Raw genomic sequence first — 21,652 nt, 5'->3', positions numbered from 1 at the left:
TGAGTATCAACCATGTTGTAAAACCATGTTGTATCTGATTCACTCATGTTCTTTAATGTCTGTTTCTGGTCTGCACTACATGTGACACTAGACCCATGGCAACGTGGTTGACTCTGGGTAATTAGAGATGGACAATAAATGCTACCCTATAAAGGAAAATCAAAATATGCAAGTCATAGAGTCATTGATATGTACAGCATGGAAACAGACTCTTCAGTCCAACCCGTCCATGCCGACCAGATATCCCAACCCAATCTAGTCCCACCTGCCAGTACCTGGCCCATATCCCTCCAAACCTTTCCTATTCATATACCAATTTAAATGCCTCTTAAATGTCGCAATTGTACCAGTCTCCACCACTTCCTCTGGCAGCTCATTCCATACACGTACCACCCTCTGTGTGAAAACGTTGCCCCATCAGTCTCTTTTATATCTTCCCCCTCTCACCCTAAACCTATGCCCTCTAGTTCTGTACTCCCCTACCCCAGGGAAAATACTTTGCCTATTTACCCTATCCATGCCCCTCATAATTTTGTAAACCTCTATAAGGTCACCCCTCAGCCTCCGATGCTCCAGAGAAAACAGCACCAGCTTGTTCAGCCTCTCCCTTTATTTCAAATCATCCACCTCTGGCAAAATCCTTGTAAATCTTTTCCATCCCCTTTCAAGTTTCACAACATCTTTCCGTTAGGAAGGAGACCAGAATTACACACAATATTCCAACGGTGTTCTAACAAATGTCCTGTACAGCCACAACATGACCTCCCAACTCCTGTACTCAGTACTCTGACCAATAAAGGAAAGCATTCCAAAAACCTTCTTCACTATCCTATCTACCTGCAATTCCACTTTCAAGGAGCTATGAACCTGCACTCCAAGGTCTCTTTGTTCAGCAACACTCCCTAGGACCTTACCATTAAGTGTATAAGTCCTGCTAAGATTTGCTTTCCCAAAATGCAGCACCTCGCATTGATCTCAATTAAACTTCATCTGCCACTTCTCAGCCCATTGGACAATCTGATCAAGATCCTGTTGTAATCCGAGGTAAGTTTCTTCACTGTCCACTACACCTCCAATTTTGGAGTCATCTGCAAACTTACTAACTGTACCTCTTATGCTCACATCCAAACCATTTATATAAATGATGACAAGTAGAGGACCCAGCACCGATCCTTGTGGCATTCCACTGGTCACAGGCCTCCAGTCTGACAAACAACGCTCCACCACCACCCTCTGTCTTCTACTTTTGAGCCAGTTCTGTATCCAAATAGCTAATTCACCCCGTATTCCATGAGATATAACCTTGCTCACTACTCTCCCATGGGGACCTTTTCGAATGCCTTACTGAAGTCCATATAGATCCCATCTACTGCTCTGCCCTCATCAATCCTCTTTGTTACTTCTTCAAAGAACTCAATCAAGTTTGTGAGATATGATGTCCCACACACAAAGCCATGTTGACTATCTGTAATCAGTCCTTGCCTTTCCAAATACATGTACATCCTGTCCCTCAGGATTCCTTTCAACAACTTGCCCACCATTGACATCACGCTCGCTGGTCTATAGTTCCCTGGCTTCTCCTTACCACCCTTCTTAAACAGTGGCACCATATTAGCCAACCTCACCTGTGAATATTGATGATACAAATGTCACAGCAAGAGGCCCAGCAATCACTTCCCTAGCTTCCCACAGAGTTCTAGGGTACACCTGATCAGGTCCTGGGGATTTATCCACCTTCATGCATTCCAAGACATCCTACACTTCCTCCTTTGTATTATGGACATTTTTAAAATGTCACCATCTATTTCCCTACATTCTATATCTTCCATGTCCTTTTCCACAGTAAATAATGATGTAAAATACTTGTTTAGTATCTCCCCCATTCTCTGCGGCTCCACACAAAGGCTGCCTTGCTGATCTTTGAGGGGCCCTATTCTCTCCCTAGTTACCGTTTTGTTCTTGTTTTTGTAAAAACCCTTTGGATTCTCCTGAATTCTGTTTGCCAAAGCTATCCTCATTCCTAATGAAGGGCTTTTACCCAAAACGTCGATTTTCCTGCTCCTCAGATGCTGCCTGACCTGCTGTGGTTTTCAAGCACCACTCTAATCTAGACTATCATCAGTTTAAGTCAATCAATCAAACGGAAGTTGGCCTACCTTGAAATTCTCATCATCAATTCTTTCAATCTCTAGTCCCCCAACTTTCTAGGGTCGATACACTTTTTTGATTCTAGACTCTTGAGCATCCCTTAATCAGAGCTGAAAATGTGTTGCTGGAAAAGCGCAGCAGGTCAGGCAGCATCCAAGGAACAGGAGAATCGACGTTTCGGGCATCAGCCCTTCTTTTCCTCATTCCTGAAGAAGGGCTGATGCCCGAAATGTCAATTTTCCTGCTCCTTGGATGCTGCCTGACCTGCTGCGCTTTTCCAGCAACACATTTTCAGCTCTGATCTCCAGCATCTGCAGTCCTCACTTTCTTCATCCCTTAATCACCCCATTATTGTTGACCATTCTTTCAGTTAGGAGGGCAGAAAGCACTGGAAATCTCCTCCAAACCTGTTAACCCTCTCTTCTTCAGCATAGTCTTTAAAACATATCTCTTTAAATAAGCTTCAGGTCATCGAGACTGACCTAATAGGTCCCTACCATGGCTTGGTTTTGTTTGATAGAATTGCTTCTACAATTAGCAAGACAGCAGAGGAGGTTTTTTAAAAGCAGCATGCTGTGATGATTTGGAATGGTTTGGCTGAAAGATTAATGAAAGCAGCTTCCAGTAGAAGGTAGATATTTGAAAAGGAAATATTTGGGTGTACCAAAAAGATCTGGGCTTGAGGCCAATTAGACAGCTCTAAGGTTTGGAATGGGTGTGATGGGCCAATTGGTCTCCTTCTGTGCTGGAAGATTCTCCAGATTTGATGAGTAGTTTTAACTTGTTTGATATGACCTTGCTGTTTACTTCTACAGACAAGAGTTAATTAGTGACAAGTCGTGCAATGCCAGGTACAGTATATTGCAGTGAAAGAGTGACACAAATGCCATTCATGGCACGTTACAGTGGACCTTCAGGTTCACCCAAGATACAAATCTGTCTTTTGAATCTGCATCTTGCTGTGAACATGAAGAATGAGAGTTGGGAAAAGAGCCCAGCCTGTCAAATTGATTATTCAAATGACATGTTGGCTTGACCGACTAGAGAACCTTTGGTTGTTCTCTTCAGGGCAGTGAAGGTTGAGGGAGACTTAATAGAAGTGGGTTGGGGAGAATAAATGAGGAGAAGCTATTTCCACTGCTCGGAGGCTTAGTACCTGGAAAACATAAAAATGCAGGATGCAGCAATGAGGTTTTTTCTTCTCTCAGTTGTGAATTATGATGTTCTCGAATACACTACCACAAAGAATTATAGAGTCAAAGAGATAAACAGCATGGAAACAGACCCTTCAGTCCAATTCACCTATGCTGACCAAATATCCTGAACTAACCTCGTCCCATCTGCCAGCACTTGGTCCATCACCCTTTAAACCCTTCCTGTTCATATACTGATCCAGATGCCTTTTAAAATATAGTTCAAGCCTCCACCGCTTCCTCTGGCAGCTCATTCCATACACGCACCACTTCATCTGCATGAAAACGTTGGCCATCAGGTCCCTTTCCTCTCTCACCTTAAACCTATGCCCCTCTGGTTTTGGACTCCCCATCCCCGGAAAAAAAGACCTTGATGAGTTGTAGAAGATTCAGTACTAAATCTTAACAGCGTAGGATATTTTTGGAAAAGATATTGGAAAAGAACAGAGTAATGAAAATTTTTTGGGTCACTCTTCGAGAGATCTACCATGGGCATAATGGGCCAACTGGTCTCTATCTGTGCTGTACAATTCTAGAATTATGGAGCCAGGTTAATGGGCAGCAGTCATGGTGCAAAGCCTTGAAATTTGATTTCAAGTCATTTGGTTTTGTCATTTATTTCAAGAGGGTTGGAATATAAAAGCGGCTATGTGCTTCTAAGAATTTATAAAGCTCTAGTTAGGCCCCATTTAGAATACTGTGCCCAGTTTTGGGTCTCACATCTCAGGAAGGACATATGGCACTGGAGCGAGTATAGTAGAGATTCACACGGATGATCCCTGCAATAGTAGGCCTAACATACAATGAATGGCTGAGGATCCTGGGATTGTATTCATTAGCGTTTAGAAGGTTGAGGGGAGAAATAATAGAAACTTACAAGATAATGCATGGCTTAAAAAGGGTGGACACTGGGATGTTGTTTCCCTTAGGGGGGGAGACTAGGACCCGTGGGCACAGCCTTAGAATTAGAGGGGGTCAATTTAGAACGAGATAAGGAGACATGTTTTCTGCCAGAGACTGGTGGGCCTGTGGAATTCACTGCCACAGAGTGCAGTGGAGGCTGGGGCATGAAATGTCTTCAAGGCCAAGACTGATAAATTCTTGATCTCGCAAGGAATTAAGGACTAAGGGAGAGTGCATGGAGTTGAAATGCCCATCAGCCATGACTAAAGGGTGGAGTGGACTCAATGGGCCGAATGGCCTTACTTCCACTCCTACGTCTTGTGGTCTTATGGTCTAAGTCCCACGCCGAAACATTAAACCTAATCTCAGTTTACAATTCCATTACAATGCAGAGGGAAGGCTGCCCCTTTGGAGATGCCATCTTTCAAAGCAGACATTAAATGGTGACTCTGTCTGCCCTCTCTGGTGGACTCAAATGATCTTTGGACACTATTTTGCAGATGAGCAGGGGGGGTGGGGGGGAAGGTGGACCTACCCTGTAGTGTGTGGTAAATATTTGTCACCTAACTAGCATCACAGAAAGGATCATCTGGTCATGAAAACATTGCTGCTGTGGTCCAACAGTGCTATGCATCAAATACTATTGGTGCTGTTTAATGCAGATGGTTAGGCGTGTCTCAGCATGAAGTCTTGAAAGAAAGACAGAAAATGTTGGAAAGACTGACCAGCCCAGGTAGTATTTGCAGAGGAGAAACAGGATGAATATTTCACGTCTGTGACTGTTAATCAGAATTGGAAAAATTGTGACAGGAGAAGTTATGAATGGCATTCCCCAAGGAGGTACACTGGCTGATCAAGGTGGGGAGGTGGGTGAGGGGTGAGGTGGTGACCTGGAACTATTGTGATGTAGAGTGTGGCAGGATGTATGCCATCATGAACGCATGCCATTCACACCTCCTCTAAAGATCATTTCGTTTTTGTCTTGTCTCATTACCATTCCCTTTGCCTTTGCACTATTAATCCTCTCTGCCATTTCATCTTTCTTGTCCCCCGTCATCCTTTTGTCCTTCTTTCTGCCTTTCCCTTGCCCAAAACCATAAGACCATAAAACTTGGGAGCAAATTTAGGCCTTTTGGCCCATCGAGTCTTTTCCAGTATTTGATGATGGCTGATGTTTCTCAATCCCATTCTTCAGCCTTCTCCCCATAACCCTTGGTGCCCTTGCCAATCAAGAACCAACCGACCTCTGACTTAAATACACTCAATGACTTGGCGTCCACAACCTTCAGTGGCCATGAGTTCCACAGATTGACAACCTTCTGGCTGAAGAAACTTCCTCTCATCTCAGTTCTCAGGGGTTGGTCCTTCACTCTGAGGCTGTGCCCTCGGGTCCTAGTCTCTCCTACTAGTAGAAACATCTACTCCACATCCATCCTATCCAGGCCTCTCATTATTGTGTAAGTTTCAACTGGATGGCCCCTCAACCTTCTAAACGTCTCTTGCAGAGACCCAGAGTTCTCAGCTGCTCCTCAGATGACAAGCTCTTCAATCCTGGGATCAACTCTTGTAAACCTCCTCTGGAATCGTCTCCAATATCAACACATCCTTCCTTTGATACAGAACCCAAAACTGCTCACAATATTCCAAATTTGGTCTGACCAGAGACTTGTACTGCTGAGGCTGCGTATCTCTGCTCTTGTAATGATTGCAAAAGTTGCATATGCCTTCTCAACTGCCAAATGAATCTGAATGACTGGGTGGCACTGTGGCCCAGTGGTGAGCACTAATACCTCACAGCGCCATGGACCCAGGTTCCATTTCAGCCTGGACTGTCTGTGTTGAGCTTATACATTCTATCAGCACCTGTGTGGGTTTCCTCCGGGTGCTCCAGTTTTCCCCTACAGTGCAAAGGTTTGCCGGTTAGGTGGTTTGGCCATACGAAATCGTCCCATAGTGTCTAGAGATGTGCAAGTGGGTTGGCTTGGGTTATGGGGATAGGGTGGCAGGGCTGCCTGTGTCAGATGCTCTTTGGAGGGTCATTGTGGACTCAATGGAGCAAATGGTCTCTTTCCACACTGTAGGGATACTATATTAACTTTAAGAGAATTCCAAACTAAGACTAAGATTTCGGAAGCCCTTCCCCATTTAGAAAATAGTCTATGCCTACATTTTTCCTTCAAATGTGTACAGTTTACCACATTATATTATACCTGTCCAAGTCCTTCTGCAGCCTTCCCACTTCCTCAATACTGCCTGACACTCCACCTACCTTTGTATCATCTGCAAACTTATTGCATTCTTAATTTTCTCAGTTCTGATGAAACGTTAACCAAAAGCCAAAATCTCTTCACCAAGATAGTGAAGCCTGTGGAAAGTGACTGAGGACAAAACCATGAAGGTTTTCAAGAAGGAGTTAGGTATAGTTCTAAAGACTCAAGGGAGCAAGGATATCTGGTGAAATCAGAAACAGATCAGAGAATAGGATGATTAATCGTGATCATATTGAATGGCAGAGTTGGTTTTAAGGGCTGAATGGCCTACTTGTAAAGTAATATAGCATAAATGAGGCCCTTCAACCTACATTGGAAATGTTAGCTTGTTCCACCTACAACCTCCACCAACCTACAGTGATCCCACTATCCAGCACTTGACTCATAGCATTGAGTGTTATGATGTTTGAAGTGCTCAACCACATATTTTTTAGATGTTAAGATCATTGGACCACGAGAAATAGGATCATGAATCTATCGATCTCACCCTTCTACACAAGGCCTCTGGTCCCACAGATGGGAGCTCCAAATACTCGCTCTGTCTTCTAGAAACACTAATAAATTATTCAGACACAATTTCCCTTGCGCAAAGCCATGCTGTTTGATTAGATTTGTGAAGTGACAGAACCTGTGAAGTTTCCTACCTCAGTTACCCCTCCCGCCCCACTCCAAGCACAGTATTCCAGATTCCCACCACCTTCTTCTGAGTGAAAAGGCTTCTCAAAATCCCCTTCTGCTCCTATTCGGAGTGCCATAGAGATGTACAGCACAGAAACAGACCCTTCGGTCCAACTCATCCATGCCGACCAGACGTCCTAAATTAATCTGGTCCTATTTGCCACCATTTGGCCCATATCCCTCTGAACCCTTCCTATTCATATACCCATTCAGATGCCTTTTGTATGTTGCAATTGTACCAGCCTCCACCACTTCCTCTGTTAGTTCCTTCCATACACCCACCACCCTCTGAAAATGTTGCCGCTCAGGTCCTTTTTAAATCTTACCCCTCTCATCTTAAACCTATGCCCTCTAGTTTTGGACTCCCTTCCCTTGTAAAAAAGACCTTGACTATTCACCCTATCCATGCCCCTCATGATTTTATAAACATCCATAAGGTCACCCATCAGCCTCCGCTGCTCGGATGCTGCCTGGATTTCGAAGCTCCTCGGATGCTGCCTGAACTGCTGTGCTCTTCCAGCACCACTAATCCGGAAAACAGCCCCAGCCTATTTAGCCTCCCCCTATAGCTCTAACCCTCTGACCCCGACAACATCCTTGTAAATCTTTTCTGAACCCTTTCAAAGTTTAACAACATTTTTCCTATAACAGGGAGACCAGAACTGAACACAGTATTCTAAAACCTAAACTAAAAGCTAACATTTTGAGTCATCTAAATTGAAACATTAGCTTGCTCTCTCTCCATGGAAGCTGCCTGGCCTGTTGTGATTTCTAGCATTTTTGGTTTTCAGTACAGATTCCAGCATCTGCAGTAATTTGCTCCAATAATTGCTGTAAATCCTTTCTGAACCCTTGCAAGTTTGAAAACATCTTTTCCATGGGTCTGGAGAATGGGTCTCTATGTCGCAGAGGCCAAGAGCCAAGCCCCTTGCCCACAATCCTACCGTGACCGATCAGGGCAAAGTCACTCACACTGTCCTGCCCTCACCGCCTCTGGTGACTTTTCCTCCACTGCCTCCAAACTCATATTCCCCCAGCCCCGTACTGCCCAGTTCTATCTGCTCCCCCAGATCCACAAGCCCAACTACCCCAGCTGACCCATCATCGTGGCATGGTTTTGGCCCACTGAACTCATCTCATCCTACCTTGACTCCATCCTCCCCCCCTTGACTCAGCCACATCCCACCTACATCCGCTTCACCAACTAGGCTCTCCATATCTTCAGTAACTTCCAGTTCCCTGGCCCCCAGTGCTTTATCTTCACTATGGACATGTCTATCCCCCACAAGGACGGCCTCCAGGCTCTCTGCTTCCTCCTGTCCAATACACCTGTCCAGTCCCCCTCCATCAATATCCACCACTGCCTCACCGAATTGGTCCTCACCCTCAATAACTTGTCCTTTAACTCCTCCCATTTCATCCAAATCCAGAGGGTGGCCGTAGGCACTCGGATGGGCCCCAGCTCTGCCTGCCTCTTTGTCAGTTATGTCGAACAGACCTTCTTCAATATCTGCACAGGCGCTGTGCCCCAACTCTTCCACCATTACATCGATGGCTGCATTGGTGCAGTGTCCTGCACCCAGGCTGAACTGGAACAGTTCATCGTCTTCTCCCACAACTTCCACACCGCTCTCAAATTCCCTTGGTCCATCTCGGACACCTCCTTTCCTTTCCTTGACCTCTCCATTTCTATCTCTGTTAACAGTCTCCAGTCGGATGTTTACTAAAAATCCACAGACTCCTATAACTACCTGGACTACACCTCCTCCTACCCAGTATCCTGCAAGAACTCCATCCCATTCTCCTAATTCCTCTGCCTCCACTGCATCTGCTCAGGTGAGGAGACATTCCACTCCCAAACATCTCAGATGTCCACCTATTTCAAACAACGTGCTTTTCCTCCCTCCGTCATCCAGACTGCCCTCCACCACACCACCTCCATTCCCCATTCCACTGCTCTAAACTTCCCCTCCAAATGCAATAAAGACAGAACCCCCCTTGTCCTAACCTACCACCTGACCAGTCTCCACATCCAATGCATCATCCTTAAACACTTCCGCCAATTCCATCTAGACCCCACCACCAAGAACATCTTCCCCTCCGGACTCCTCCCTGGTTTCCGCAAGGACCGTTCCCTTCGACAGTCCTTGGTTTGCACCACTCTCCCCACCAACCCCCCTACACTTCCCACCCCCCCCACCAACCCTGGAACCCCCAGATATCTTCCCCTGGAAAAGATTAAAAACCTGTCAATACACCACCTCCCTATCCCCTCACTTCTATCCAGGGCCCCAAACAGTCCTTCCAGGTGAGACAGAGGTTCACCTGCCTCTCTTCCATCTAGTTTACTGCATCAGGTACTCCCGATGTGGTCTTCTCTACGTCGGGGAGACCGAACGTAAACTAAGCATCTCAGCCGGGCCCGCAGGGGCCAACCGGACCTCCCAGTCAGCTCCCATTTTAATTCCCCTTCCCACTCCATTTTCCGAAATGACCACCTTTGACCTCCTCCATTGCCTCAATGAACCCAACTGCAAATTGGAGGAACAACACCTCATCTTCCGCCCGGGCAGCCTACAGCCCGGAGGACTCAACATTGAGTTCTCCAATTTCAAGTAACCTCCTTTCCCATCCCCAACTCCCTTCCCAGTCCCTCCCCCTCCTTTCCACCCAGCCAGTCAACTACCGGGTTCATTCTGCCCATTGATCAACCAGGTTGTACGTTTTACCTGTCTTCACATATCCCCACCTCACCACCCTGCCCCCGTCATCCACTTTATCTGCAGCTCCCCCCACCCCCAGCTCACCACCACCACATAGTCCTGAAGAAGGGTTACAACGGAAACATTGACTTCTCCACCTCCTGATGCTGCCAGGCTTGCTGTGTTCTTCCAGTCTCCTGCCTGTCTACCTTGAATTCAAGCATCTGTAGTTTTTTTTTGTCTCTAACATCTTTCCTATAGCAGGGAGACCAGAATTGAAGTTAGTATTCTAAAAGTGCTCTATATCCCTGTGAATTAATTGCTTTTCCCTGCCCGTCTCTCTGTCTCAAGGTTATATTCACAGCTACATCAGCCCATCAGCGGTGTATGAGAGCCGAGGGGAGAGTCTGACTGCACCCCAGCCTGTCTTCACCAAAGTCGACGAGGTGTATGGGGAGCCGGAGGGGCTGGGGCTGGGGCTGGAGCCGGACAGCCCTCGCTCGGGGCTGGCAAACGGCTACTTCAGCGGTGAGGCGGCGGTCAGCGAGGGCTACAGCATGGACGCCTTCTTCATCACGGACGGCCGGTCAAGGAGGAGGAGCGGCGGCGGTGGGGGGAGGCAGCCGGGACAGCGGCACCGCTGCGGGGAGTGCGGCAAGACGTACGCCACCTCGTCCAACCTGAGCCGCCACAAGCAGACCCACCGCAGCCTGGACAGCCAGCTCGCCCGCAAGTGCCCGACCTGCGCCAAGGTCTACGTCTCCATGCCCGCCCTGGCCATGCACGTCCTCACTCACGACCTCAAGCACAAGTGCGGCACTTGCGGCAAGGCTTTCAGCCGGCCCTGGCTGCTGCAGGGTCACCTCCGCTCACACACCGGCGAGAAACCCTTTGGCTGTGCCCACTGCGGCAAGGCGTTCGCTGACCGCTCCAACCTGCGAGCTCACATGCAGACCCACTCGGCCTTCAAGCACTTCCGCTGCAAGCGCTGCAACAAGACATTCGCCCTCAAGTCCTACCTGAATAAGCACTACGAGTCTGCCTGCTTCAAGGGTCCCCAAGAGGGGGAGTCCTGAGAGAGATTCCAAAAAAATGCATCGCCTCATAAATGAGGGGGCGTGAGATAGAAGAGAGACATGCAAAAATACAAAATGCAAAATCTCCTACACACGGAATCAGACATACAAAAGTACAAATGCAAACCCCCTCCCCCCCAAACATGGAATAAAATAGAGAGACGTGCAAAAATATTAGTGCAAAATTTCTTAAATGTGGATTGAGATAAATGCAAGACGTGCAAAATTTAAAAATGCAACACCTCCAAATATGGAACAAGATAGGAAACGTACAAAATATAAATTGCAAACTTATTCATCGTGGAATGAAATAAATGAGAGACGTACAAAACTAGAAGTTGCAAAACCTCCTAAATGTGAAATGCGGTAAATGAGAGACGTGCAAATAAGAATGCAAAACCTCCTAAAGGCGAGGAATGACAACTTCTCTCCACCTCAAAGCAATACTTCTTGAGATTACTTCCTAACATGTTTTTTTTAAAATTAATATATGCTGGATTTGCTCTAAAAAGAAAAAAAAACTGCAACCCTCTCTTCAAAGTTGTGGCATGACATAAAGATTATATTTTTTTTGCCGTGCACCCACCAGGATTTTTGGAAACACTCCTTTCAACCAGGTTTGGGAGGAGGAACTCATGAAGTGAAAGCAATGGGATCATGATGACTTAGATGCACAAATACCTGTATAAACAGGCAGGTGCGTGCACGTGCACAGCTACACCGGGAACATGTACGCCACACGCAAGAATAGTCAGTCTCCCAGAACATGCCAATGACATATGTGCAACCATGCACCTGTGCATTAAACATACAGGCACATGCATGCGCATGCAGATACATGCACATTGACAAATAGGCATGTGTGCATGCACACATACATCTGCATATGCACACAGGGACACATATGCACGCACACTCCCCACTTTTCTAGAACATGTCAACATCATGTGCCATGCATGCATGCACATACAGACACATGCACACACACGCAAAGATGACCTCTTGTATTTTTTATGCTGCTCTTTGCTACAGGACGGGATATATTTATTGCATCTTCCACAGCGATTGAATGGTACTCGACTTTTTCAAAAGGGTAATTTTTTTCACTGACCTGAAGACAATGCAATGTTTCTGGTGTTTTCCCCAGGATTGACCCATCAGCAAGTATTATGTGTTAAGGCTGAATATTTTTTATCAACCGAAAACTAATACATTGTGCCACGTTATTGAATTAATCTACAGTAGAATCTACCTACAGTGACCATGTGGGTCAGTTGAGCCTTCTGTGACTAAGCATTCTGGTGCCAGAACCTTGTGTTAAATAAAGCTAGCTGCTAATTTTGACAGTCAGCAGGACAATGCAGAAGTCTTCTTTGGGTAGGTATGGAACACAGGATTCTGAACACAGGGCATATTTCTGCAAGATATATTCATCCAAAGGTAGAATTGACCATTTATAGGAAGGCCAGTGGCCCAATTAGTTCTCACAAGTTTCCTCTCACTGAACTTCTCCAGACTACATCAGCATAACCTTTTATTCCTCTGTCTTCCATATTCCTTTCTAGCTTCCCCTTAAACCTATGAACTTATTTGCCTTGACTACGCCTTCTGTATCATATTCCACATTTTACTCGCTTTTAGAATAAACTTCCCTGGAACTCCCTTATTGGTGACTATTGATCACCCCAAGTTTTAAACTTACCCCACATTGGAAACAGCTTTTTTTGCAAACCTATCAAATTGGTTCATAATTTGAAGGATCCAGCTTATAGAATTACATTTTATTGTCATGTGTGCACAATTACAGGAGTACTGTGAAACGTTGCCACACGCATCGCCACCTTAGGGACAAAGATATCTTGGGACAAAAAACTTAAGGTTTAAAGTAGTAAAAGAGAGAAACAAAGTTTAAAATGTTAAGCATTACAGACCATCATTGTACATACAAAAAAAAAGAAATAAGGTAATAGTTAACATTAAAGTGAGCTTTTGATGATAGTTGTACAATCTCAGTTCTGATCCCATCCACACGAAACCTTATTGCACCTTATTCAGTGCCTCTACATCCTCTCCATAACATGGAGACCAGTCCTGTGCAGAATATATGATATGTAGAGTACCTAAGATTTTACATTTTTGCCCTCTCTACCTCCCTCCCTTAAGAGGAAGAGAAGGGCATTTAGAGATTCAAACTTCTCCCACTACTTTGTCAAGTCCTGGCTAAACTGTCTCTAACTATCTGTCCTCTTTCATCCCTTAATACACTATTCTAAACAGATATAGCATGATTTCTCTACTTTCCAATTTTATTCATCTATAAATGTGCTTCATTTCAGTTTACATGTCCTCCTGGAGTATTTGGTGATTCAGTGGTAATGTTACTGATCTGGTAATCCAGAGGGCCCCACCTAATGCTTAGGTTCAAATCCCACCATGACCAGCAATTGGCATTTAAATTCAATTAATAGCTCTGGAATTGAAAGCTATTCTTAATGATGGTGACAATAAAGCCATTGGTGTCACGAAAAAACAAAACCATCTGGTTTACTAAGTCATTTAGGGAAGGAAATCTGTCATCCTTACCTGGTCTGGCCTACATATGACTCCATACCCACAGCATTATGGTGCCTTTTAACTCCTCCATCAAATAGCCTAGCAAGCCATTCAGTTCCAGGGTAATTAGGAATGGACAACAAATACTGGCCTTGTCAGTGATGCCCTTATCCCATGTAAAAAAAAAATGAAATTGCATGCCTTCTTTTAGTAATATGTCTGGATGCCTCTAAATCCCTTTTATGCATGACCCCATTTTAAATTTTCTCTAGGGAATTTCTAGTCTCTTTATTCTGCCTATCAAAATGCAGCATCTCCAACTTATCTCATAAAATTCCCTCATCATTTGAGAGCCTATTTAGGACTGATATTTTGTTTTAGTTTTCCTTCTATGTAGAAGGCACACTGACCAGGTTTGTTGAATCACTGGTAAATTTATTACCGCCATGATGAATATAACTTGTGTAGGTATGTTCTAAGTTCCAGATTTCCTGGGAATATAATTTAGCTTAACTGCTGAGCCAGTGGTAACCACATGGAATCGACTACCTACTCAACCAGTCATAGCAATCAGTTGGGGATGCCTCCTGCATTGCAAATTGTGCTAATATTGATCATACTTTGTCAGTAGGTCATTGGCTGTGAAGTGCTTTGTGGTTCCCCAGGGAGGGTGAAATGTGCTACAGGAATGCAGGTTTTGAATCAACCACTATAACTGGATTCTACTGTATTTGAACATTGTAAAATATTGTTATGATTATGTATTATTGTTCTTGATAACAAAGAGGTGCACTTTTCATGGAGCAGTGTTTCTGACAGGGAGAGGAGCTCTGTAATTTCCCCAAGCTGTGTCACAGAGATGGAATTTGCTGATGTGTGTTTCAGTGTTACCCACACTGCACTGTGAACATGCCAACTGAACACCCTTTCCATGAAATTGTGCCCCTTTGCTTTTATTGAGCCAATCACCTATGAGCCATGGATTATTAACCCCTGTGTTGCCAAAGCGCTTGCCACTTTGAAGAAAGTAATGTTTCTTTTAAGTTTACGTAACTATTTATGTATTTAACTATTTATGTATTGAACTATTTATGTATTTAACAATTTATGCATTTATTTATTTATGCCATAGTTTTACAAGTCACAAACATCACTGAAACAGATGGGAGTTTGTTTTGAATTCCTAAAAGCTCAGAATTAATTTTTTAAGCACCATTATGGTTCCTTTTTGTTGTTGTTGCAGTGCAAGGGTCACTTGAGAAATGACAATTTGGGGAATTGAGTGAATGTTGATATTGTAAATAAGGCACTACGCTGTATTCCAGCAATAATTCAATGATGCATGGCTTTCCTCCCTCTTTTAGTTTATTACGTCCTCAACAAGAGAATGCAGGTATTGACTGCAGTATTACTTAACAATGGAAATCAGGGATCTGGCAGGGATGGAATAAGCATCTGCAGACAAAGCATTAAGTAGTCTTCCTTTGACTGCAGGATCTGTGTTAGGCTGCTGTTGTGCTCTTTGCCTCACATTACGGCCATGGGAGATTTTGCAGACAGTGTTTTGTTGTTCCCTCTATTTCTCTCTGTTTTCAAAAGTTAGGCTTTACCTAGACCATTTGGCAATCTGGTATAAGAATCCATTCGCATCTGCAATCCTCTCATTAACCTCTCTGTAGTACAGTGCACTTGTTTCAATTTTTGCCCCGTCCATTTCCCTCCAAATTTCTCCCCACTTATGTTCGGAAGGAGGTTATTCAGCCCCTCTTCCGCGACTCCATTAGATCACAGCGAGTCTGCATCTTCATTCCATTAACTCGCAATCCTTTTGCCTAACCAACATCGATCAATCCCAGCCTTGAAATTTTCAATTGACACCCGACCTTTGCAGTTTATTTGGAGAGGTAGTAGGGGTGTAGGTGCAAGATCTCCACTACAGTAAAGTATTTTCTAATGTTAGCCCTCAACAACTGATAAGGTGCCCATGGTTCTGGACCACCAGAAGGAGTGGTTCCTCCCTACCTAGCCCATCAACTCCATCAACCATCTCAAAAGCATTCTGAAAAGTGGCTGACTTGAGTAAAACAGCTGCATTGTGAAAAAAAATTGCATGCATCAGCCCAGTGAATCCCACGAAATCCTTTCATTTTAAAGGGAGCATTGAGCACAGGTGCTAATTTCTAGTTTGCAATCCAGGCAGGATCAGGACACTGAGCTGGGAAACTTTGCCATGACCACATTGAATGGTGGAACTGGCTCAAAGGGCTGAGTAGCCTGATCCTGTCCCTATTTCATACGTAAGGCAGGATATGTGTTTGCATTTAGTTCCCCAGTGTAGGGCTATCAGTTGAAACCCAGATATTGTTTCAGGTTAGCTGGGACAGCATAGAGAGTGAGTTAAACGTAGTCTGAGAGAATCGCTACTTCATTCTAATTGAACTTAGCTTTTAGAGTTCACTCTGCCCTCTAGTGGGAAGTTGCCACTGTTTAAACTGCTGACAGCACTAGTTGTGATTGTTTCCTCTATGTTTAAGACCAACATTTTTTTTCTGAACTGAGCAAAAAAAGTGCTGACTTTATTAGATTCAGTGTGTCACATAAATTTGTATTTGTGCTCACTGTGGGTTTGAATAATCTGATTCTTGTGTTCAAATCCCTCCATGGTCTCACCCATCCCTATCAGTGAACCTCTTGCAGCTCAACAACCCTCCCAGATAAAATCAGAAATTGCTGAAGAGGCCAGCCCTGACCACTGCACTCCTTCCATTCCGGCCTCTTGTGGATTCCCTGCCTGCTTCACTCTAGCTATTGGCAGCCGAGCCTTCAACTACGTCAGGCCCAGCCTCTGCAACTCCTTCCCTTCTCCTTGCAGCCTTTCTGCCTCTCCTATCTCTGTTCCTGGAAACCTACCTCTCTCAACAAATGGTTGATCATCTGTCCAAGCGTCCCCTCTGTTGTTCCAGTGTCAATTCAGAAAAACCATCTACTTCACAAATGTCCTTGAAGGAAGGAAGCGTTCTTTACTGGATAAATATAGGAGAAGTAAGCCGTTCAGACCATCAATTCTGCTCTGCCATTCAATCACATCGTGGCTGATCCGATAATCCTCAAATCCACTTCCCTGCCTTTTCCCCCACAACCCTTGATTCCTTTGTTGGTTAAAAATCTATCTCAAGCCTTGAATTTACTTGTAAGACCTTAAGACATAGGACCAGAAATAGGCCATTCGGCCCTTTGACCCTGCTTCATCCATCAATAAGGTCATGGCTGATATAATAATCTTTAACCCCATTTTCCTGCCTTTCCCCAATACTCCTGATTCCCCAGCTGACTGGAAACCTATCTATCTCAACCCTGAATACATTTAAAAGGCCTTAAGACATAGGGGGAAAAATAGGCCATTCAGCCCATTGAGTCTGCTCCACCTCTGGCCTACATGTGGGGCTCCAGACCCTCAGCAATGTCGTTGATTATTAACTGTCCTCTGGGCAGTTAGGGATGAGCAACAAATGCTGGTTCAGCCGGCAACACTCACATCCATGAATGAGTAAAAATAAATTATCTAATTATGTTTCTGTGAAGCGAAGTATGATGTACACTGGGTTAAAAGGCAAGGTATGTGAACACATCATTGGAGGTAAGTGGTTCCTGTATGATGACACTTCTATCCAATCACTTGTTAGACTCATCCTTGCTTACTTCCCATTAGCTGCCCATGACAGTAGCCCATCTCCCTTCATGTTTTGTATGTCCACTACTGCAGGCTCGATCCTACATAACAAGAGCTCTACCAACGACCTTGCCACATTCCTCATAGCTCCCTGGTCCTCACTTCCTGCCAGGGATCCAAGGCCACTGGGAAGGCATACCCAAGTGAGGGAGAGGCAGGAGTGAGGGAGATCCGAGACAGGGGAAACCTATAGTCTAGATTAGAGTGGTGATTTCCCTGCTCCTCGGATACTGCCTGACCTGCTGTGCTTTCCCAACACCACTCTAATCTAGTCTCTGATCTCCAGCGTCTGCCATCCTCACTTATGCCGAGGGGGAACCTCCAGTTTACTCATGAGGCCTGAAAGAAGTACTCCTGTCAGTTTCACCCAAAAAGATCAAAAACATTATTTTTCAAACACTTTGTTTTTTCCTTGCCAATTTAAAATGGAAGCCCACCAGTTACAGATAGAAAAGATGTTTCCTGGGATTATAGGTTTGTTTTAACATTGTCGAGAGTGGTGCTGGAAAAGCACAGTAGGTCAGGCAGCATCTGATCAGCAGGAAAATCAACGTTTCAGGCATAAGTCCTGATGAAGAGCTTACGTCCGAAACGTCAATTCTCCTGCTCCTCGGATGCTGCCTGACCTGCTGTGCTTTTCCAGCACCACACTCTCGACTCTGATCTCCAGCATCTGCAGTCCTCACTTTCTCTTGTTTTAACACTGAGCAGGCCATACCTATGATCTTTGGAGTTTTGGAAGAAATATGCGGTGGACTAAGTGGAACATGCACAATTCTGAGCAGACTCCCCAGTGACATGACTGAGAGGATGTTTCCTGCCATCGTGGGATCTAGAGTCTCCCAATTAGGATGGAGTTGAAAAGGAATTTCTTCTCTCAGAAGGTCAGGAGATGCAGAAATTCTTTTTCCTAGTGGAGTCTGAGGCATTGGATCTATTCAAGGTTGAGTTAGAGTTTGATCAACCAGGGAGTCAAGGGTTATAAAGAGCCCGGAGAGTGGAACTGAGACCACTACCTGATCATCCATGAACTTACTGGACAATGGAGCAGATTCAAGGGGTAAAATGGCTTCCTGCTTTCCCTATTTCTGACAATGTTCTGATCTAATGCCGATAATTTCCCTAGACCATATTAACCTTCCTCACAGACCAGTCTCCTCCACGTGGGTTGGGTTACCAACTCTGTTTGATGTATTCCTGGGGATTTCATCACATGATCTCCTATCTCCCTCCATTGGTCACCTAATCTGTTCATCCTCAGCCCCCAACCCTTCCCACACCAACTACAATCCAATAAGACTTTTCAAGCCCATTTGGAGCCTATCTTTAATTGTCTTAAATATATTTGTAACTAAATAAATGAAAGGTACGTGAAGAAATCTTTTATGGAAAGTCATCATTTATTTAAACACTCTGAGTGAAGCTTCTTCTGGGAGTTTCCAATAGTTCCCTGGGGATTAATTTCCAGACCAATCTCAGGTGGAGTATAGAATCCCAATAGTTTGGAAAGAGGCCATTCACCCCATCAAATCTGCCTTGACCACCCAAAGGATATCCCACCCAGAACCAAACCCACACCCTATACTTCCCATGGCTAATCTGCCTAGCCTGCACATCTCTGGTCACTATGGAGGAATTTATCATTGCTAATCCACTGAACCTGCACAACTTTGGACCCATGCAGACATGGGGAGAACGTGCAAACTCCCTACAGACAGTCACCCAAGGGTGGGATTGAACCAGGTCCCTGGTTTTGTCAGACAGCAGTGATAACCACTAAGCCACTGCGCCTGGTGAGGGATGTGGAGGGGAGAAGTAAGAATGATTTTGTATTTAATTGACCACCTTTCACGACTGTCAAGAATTCCAGAGATCCTTACAGGCAATGGATGTGGAGTCAATTTGTGCACAATGTAAATGGCCTTGTGACAGAGTGCCCAGAACACGTTGATTAAAGGAAAAAGTACACAGGGGAGAACATCTCTTTGAAATAATGTCAGAGTATCTGAGACGTTAGATAGGCTTCAGGTTAACCCCTCATCTGGAGTGGGCAAGGTGAATTGAGGGTTCCACTGTCAAGCTGGTAAATTTCCTTGTCTCTCAGTGATGGGAAGATGGGGAGGGGATGTTCTCAGTAGAAGCAAAAGATTTTTTTCTCAATAAATCCTCAAACATGAAGTCCGGTAGAAAGAGACCACTCAGCAGCACTGATGGTAACCATAGTAGTATTGAAGGGCTGGCCCACTTTTGAAGGTAAGAATCATAGTGCTTAGGGAGAGTGGGTGATGAGATTACTCATTTGTGGGTGTTGGGGGGGGGGCAGAAATTAAAGATTGTTACTTCCCCAGGGATAATGCTCATGAAATTCATATTCATAAATAATTACACTGAAAAGTCCAGAAAAAAAGCAGCAGCCAAAATAAAATGCTGGGAGATTTTTTTGACCCAGAATCAATCCTGCCTGAAAGCGCTAACAGCAATCTTCACAGAAACTGCATTGAAGAACATTGTCCTATCTCCTGTTGTATGTGACAACCACGGATCATTTTATAACTTATAAGCTCTAAAACTATTTAAAATATATGATTGATAATAATGGAAACATTCAGTCTAGATTTCTGAGTCTGATCTGAATGTTGTTGTTAGTTTGTTCCTGTGTTATTTCTCTCACGTTCTGAGATCCTCCTCAATCCCCTGTCCCCCCTCTCTCTGCTCTTCTCCATTTCCATTCCTCCTTCTCGGATTCACCCACTATTAGCCTCCACCCACTCTCCAATCTCAGCTTCTCCCACTCTCTGATCCTGCTATCCTCATTTCCCACTTTCTCTCCCTTGCTGCTATTTCTTTCTCTCTCCCTTCTTCCTCCATCTCTCTCTCTCTCTCTCCCTCTCTCTCTTTCACCTGCCCTTTCTGCTACTGCTACTGTTCCTTCCATTTTCCCTGTCCTCTTGCTGACTGTTAACTCTGTCTCTCCTTTTCTTTCTCATTTATTCTCCATTTTTCACTTTCCAGTTTTCCCACTCTGCTCTCTAGGCGTTCTTTCACCATGCCAGCTCTTTGAAATTGCTCTCTGATTACTCTCTCCACAGTTCTCTCTCTCAGCTATCCTTTCCCTCTCATTTTCTCTCTCTCTCACTTTCCTATGCCTCAGATCTCACACACTCTGCTATCCCTTTCTCTCTCCACTTCTGTTCTCAGCTATCTCTCTCTCACTGGTTCTCTCTGCTATCCCCCTCTCATTCTCCAGGACTCTCTCATTTTTGCTGCTATGATGCTTTTTCCCTTTTCTCTTTGTATAACTCACATAGCTGGCATTATAGTTAGTTTTAGAAAAAAGTAATTTTGTATATAAAGCAAAAATGTATATTCTGCTGCATCAATTTATACTTGCACTCAGTTTTTATTGTACACTTCATGGTGTATAAGGTGTACACAGTTTCTGGAATTTTCCATACTATTTTATTCTTTATAAAGAAAGCAGGATTTGAACACACAACTGTAGAAAGCACAATTGTACCAAACCTCTTTGCCAAACTTCAAAAAGGAGAATAAAGGATATAAATGACTCTGCCCTTGTGTTTATTTTGTTTTTTGTTGAGTGTGTTTCATGTGTTGAAATGAACCTTGTCTACTTTGTTATCTGGAGACTCAGGTGTCAAAGTTCATGGTCATTGGGTCATTAGCGCACACCGTGCCAGTCACTTTGGGAATGTTTCTAACCCGTTTTGGAAATGTTTACCCTTATGCATGGAATTTAAACAAAAATAACACCTGGGCTGGGAACCTCCAAACAAGTTCATCAAATTAGCACCAATAATTAACAGCAAGATGCCAAGATTGATATGGAGGATGAAAGCCATTGAACTCATTCTAGTTCAAACCTTCTGAAAAGGTCTCACGGTCCTTGTCCCAAATACCCCCTCCTGCATTTCCCACCTCCCCCATTTGACCATTTCCAACCAAATATGTGTCTGGTCTTTGTTTTTACCTGGTTTGCACCTGATTTGTTATGGTACTATCACGATTTAATTTGCTCCACATTCACTTTTCCTTGTCTGCTATAGGAAGGATATTATTAAACTGGAAAAGAACAGAAAAAAGAAATTATAAAGATGTTACCAGAACGGGAGGGTTTGAGTTATAAGGAGAAGCCAGATAGACTGGGACCTTTTTCCCTAGAGGGGTGACCTTACAAAGATTTGTAAAATCATGAGGGACATAGATAAGGTGAATAACAATACCCTTTTTTCCTGACGATAGGGGAGTTCCAAACTAGAGAGTACAGGTTTAAGGTGAGAGGGGAAAGATTTAAAAGGGACCCAAGGAGCAACTTTTCACACAGAGGATGGTTTCCAGCATCTGCAGTCCTCACTTTCTAGCATATGGAATGACCTGCCAG

At 44.4% G+C, this 21,652-nt stretch overlaps 1 protein-coding gene across 1 annotated transcript in view; it reads left to right on the top strand.

Moving 5' to 3' along the window:
• Positions 1-20,794, top strand: part of LOC140462862 (transcriptional repressor scratch 1-like) — a 49,039-nt gene extending 28,245 nt beyond the window's left edge. Inside the window, exon 2 of the mRNA XM_072556263.1 lies at positions 10,246-20,794. Within this exon, the coding sequence (XP_072412364.1) occupies positions 10,246-10,970 (725 nt within the window). The 3' untranslated portion in view covers positions 10,971-20,794. The remainder of the gene's footprint in view (positions 1-10,245) is intronic.
• The last annotated feature ends 858 nt before the right edge of the window (positions 20,795-21,652 follow it).

The sequence above is a fragment of the Chiloscyllium punctatum genome, chromosome 37 (genome assembly GCF_047496795.1).
Source record: "Chiloscyllium punctatum isolate Juve2018m chromosome 37, sChiPun1.3, whole genome shotgun sequence".
NCBI classification, from domain to species: domain Eukaryota; kingdom Metazoa; phylum Chordata; class Chondrichthyes; order Orectolobiformes; family Hemiscylliidae; genus Chiloscyllium; species Chiloscyllium punctatum.
Note: the sequence above shows the minus strand (reverse complement) of the source record. Positions and strands in the feature narration are given on the sequence as shown.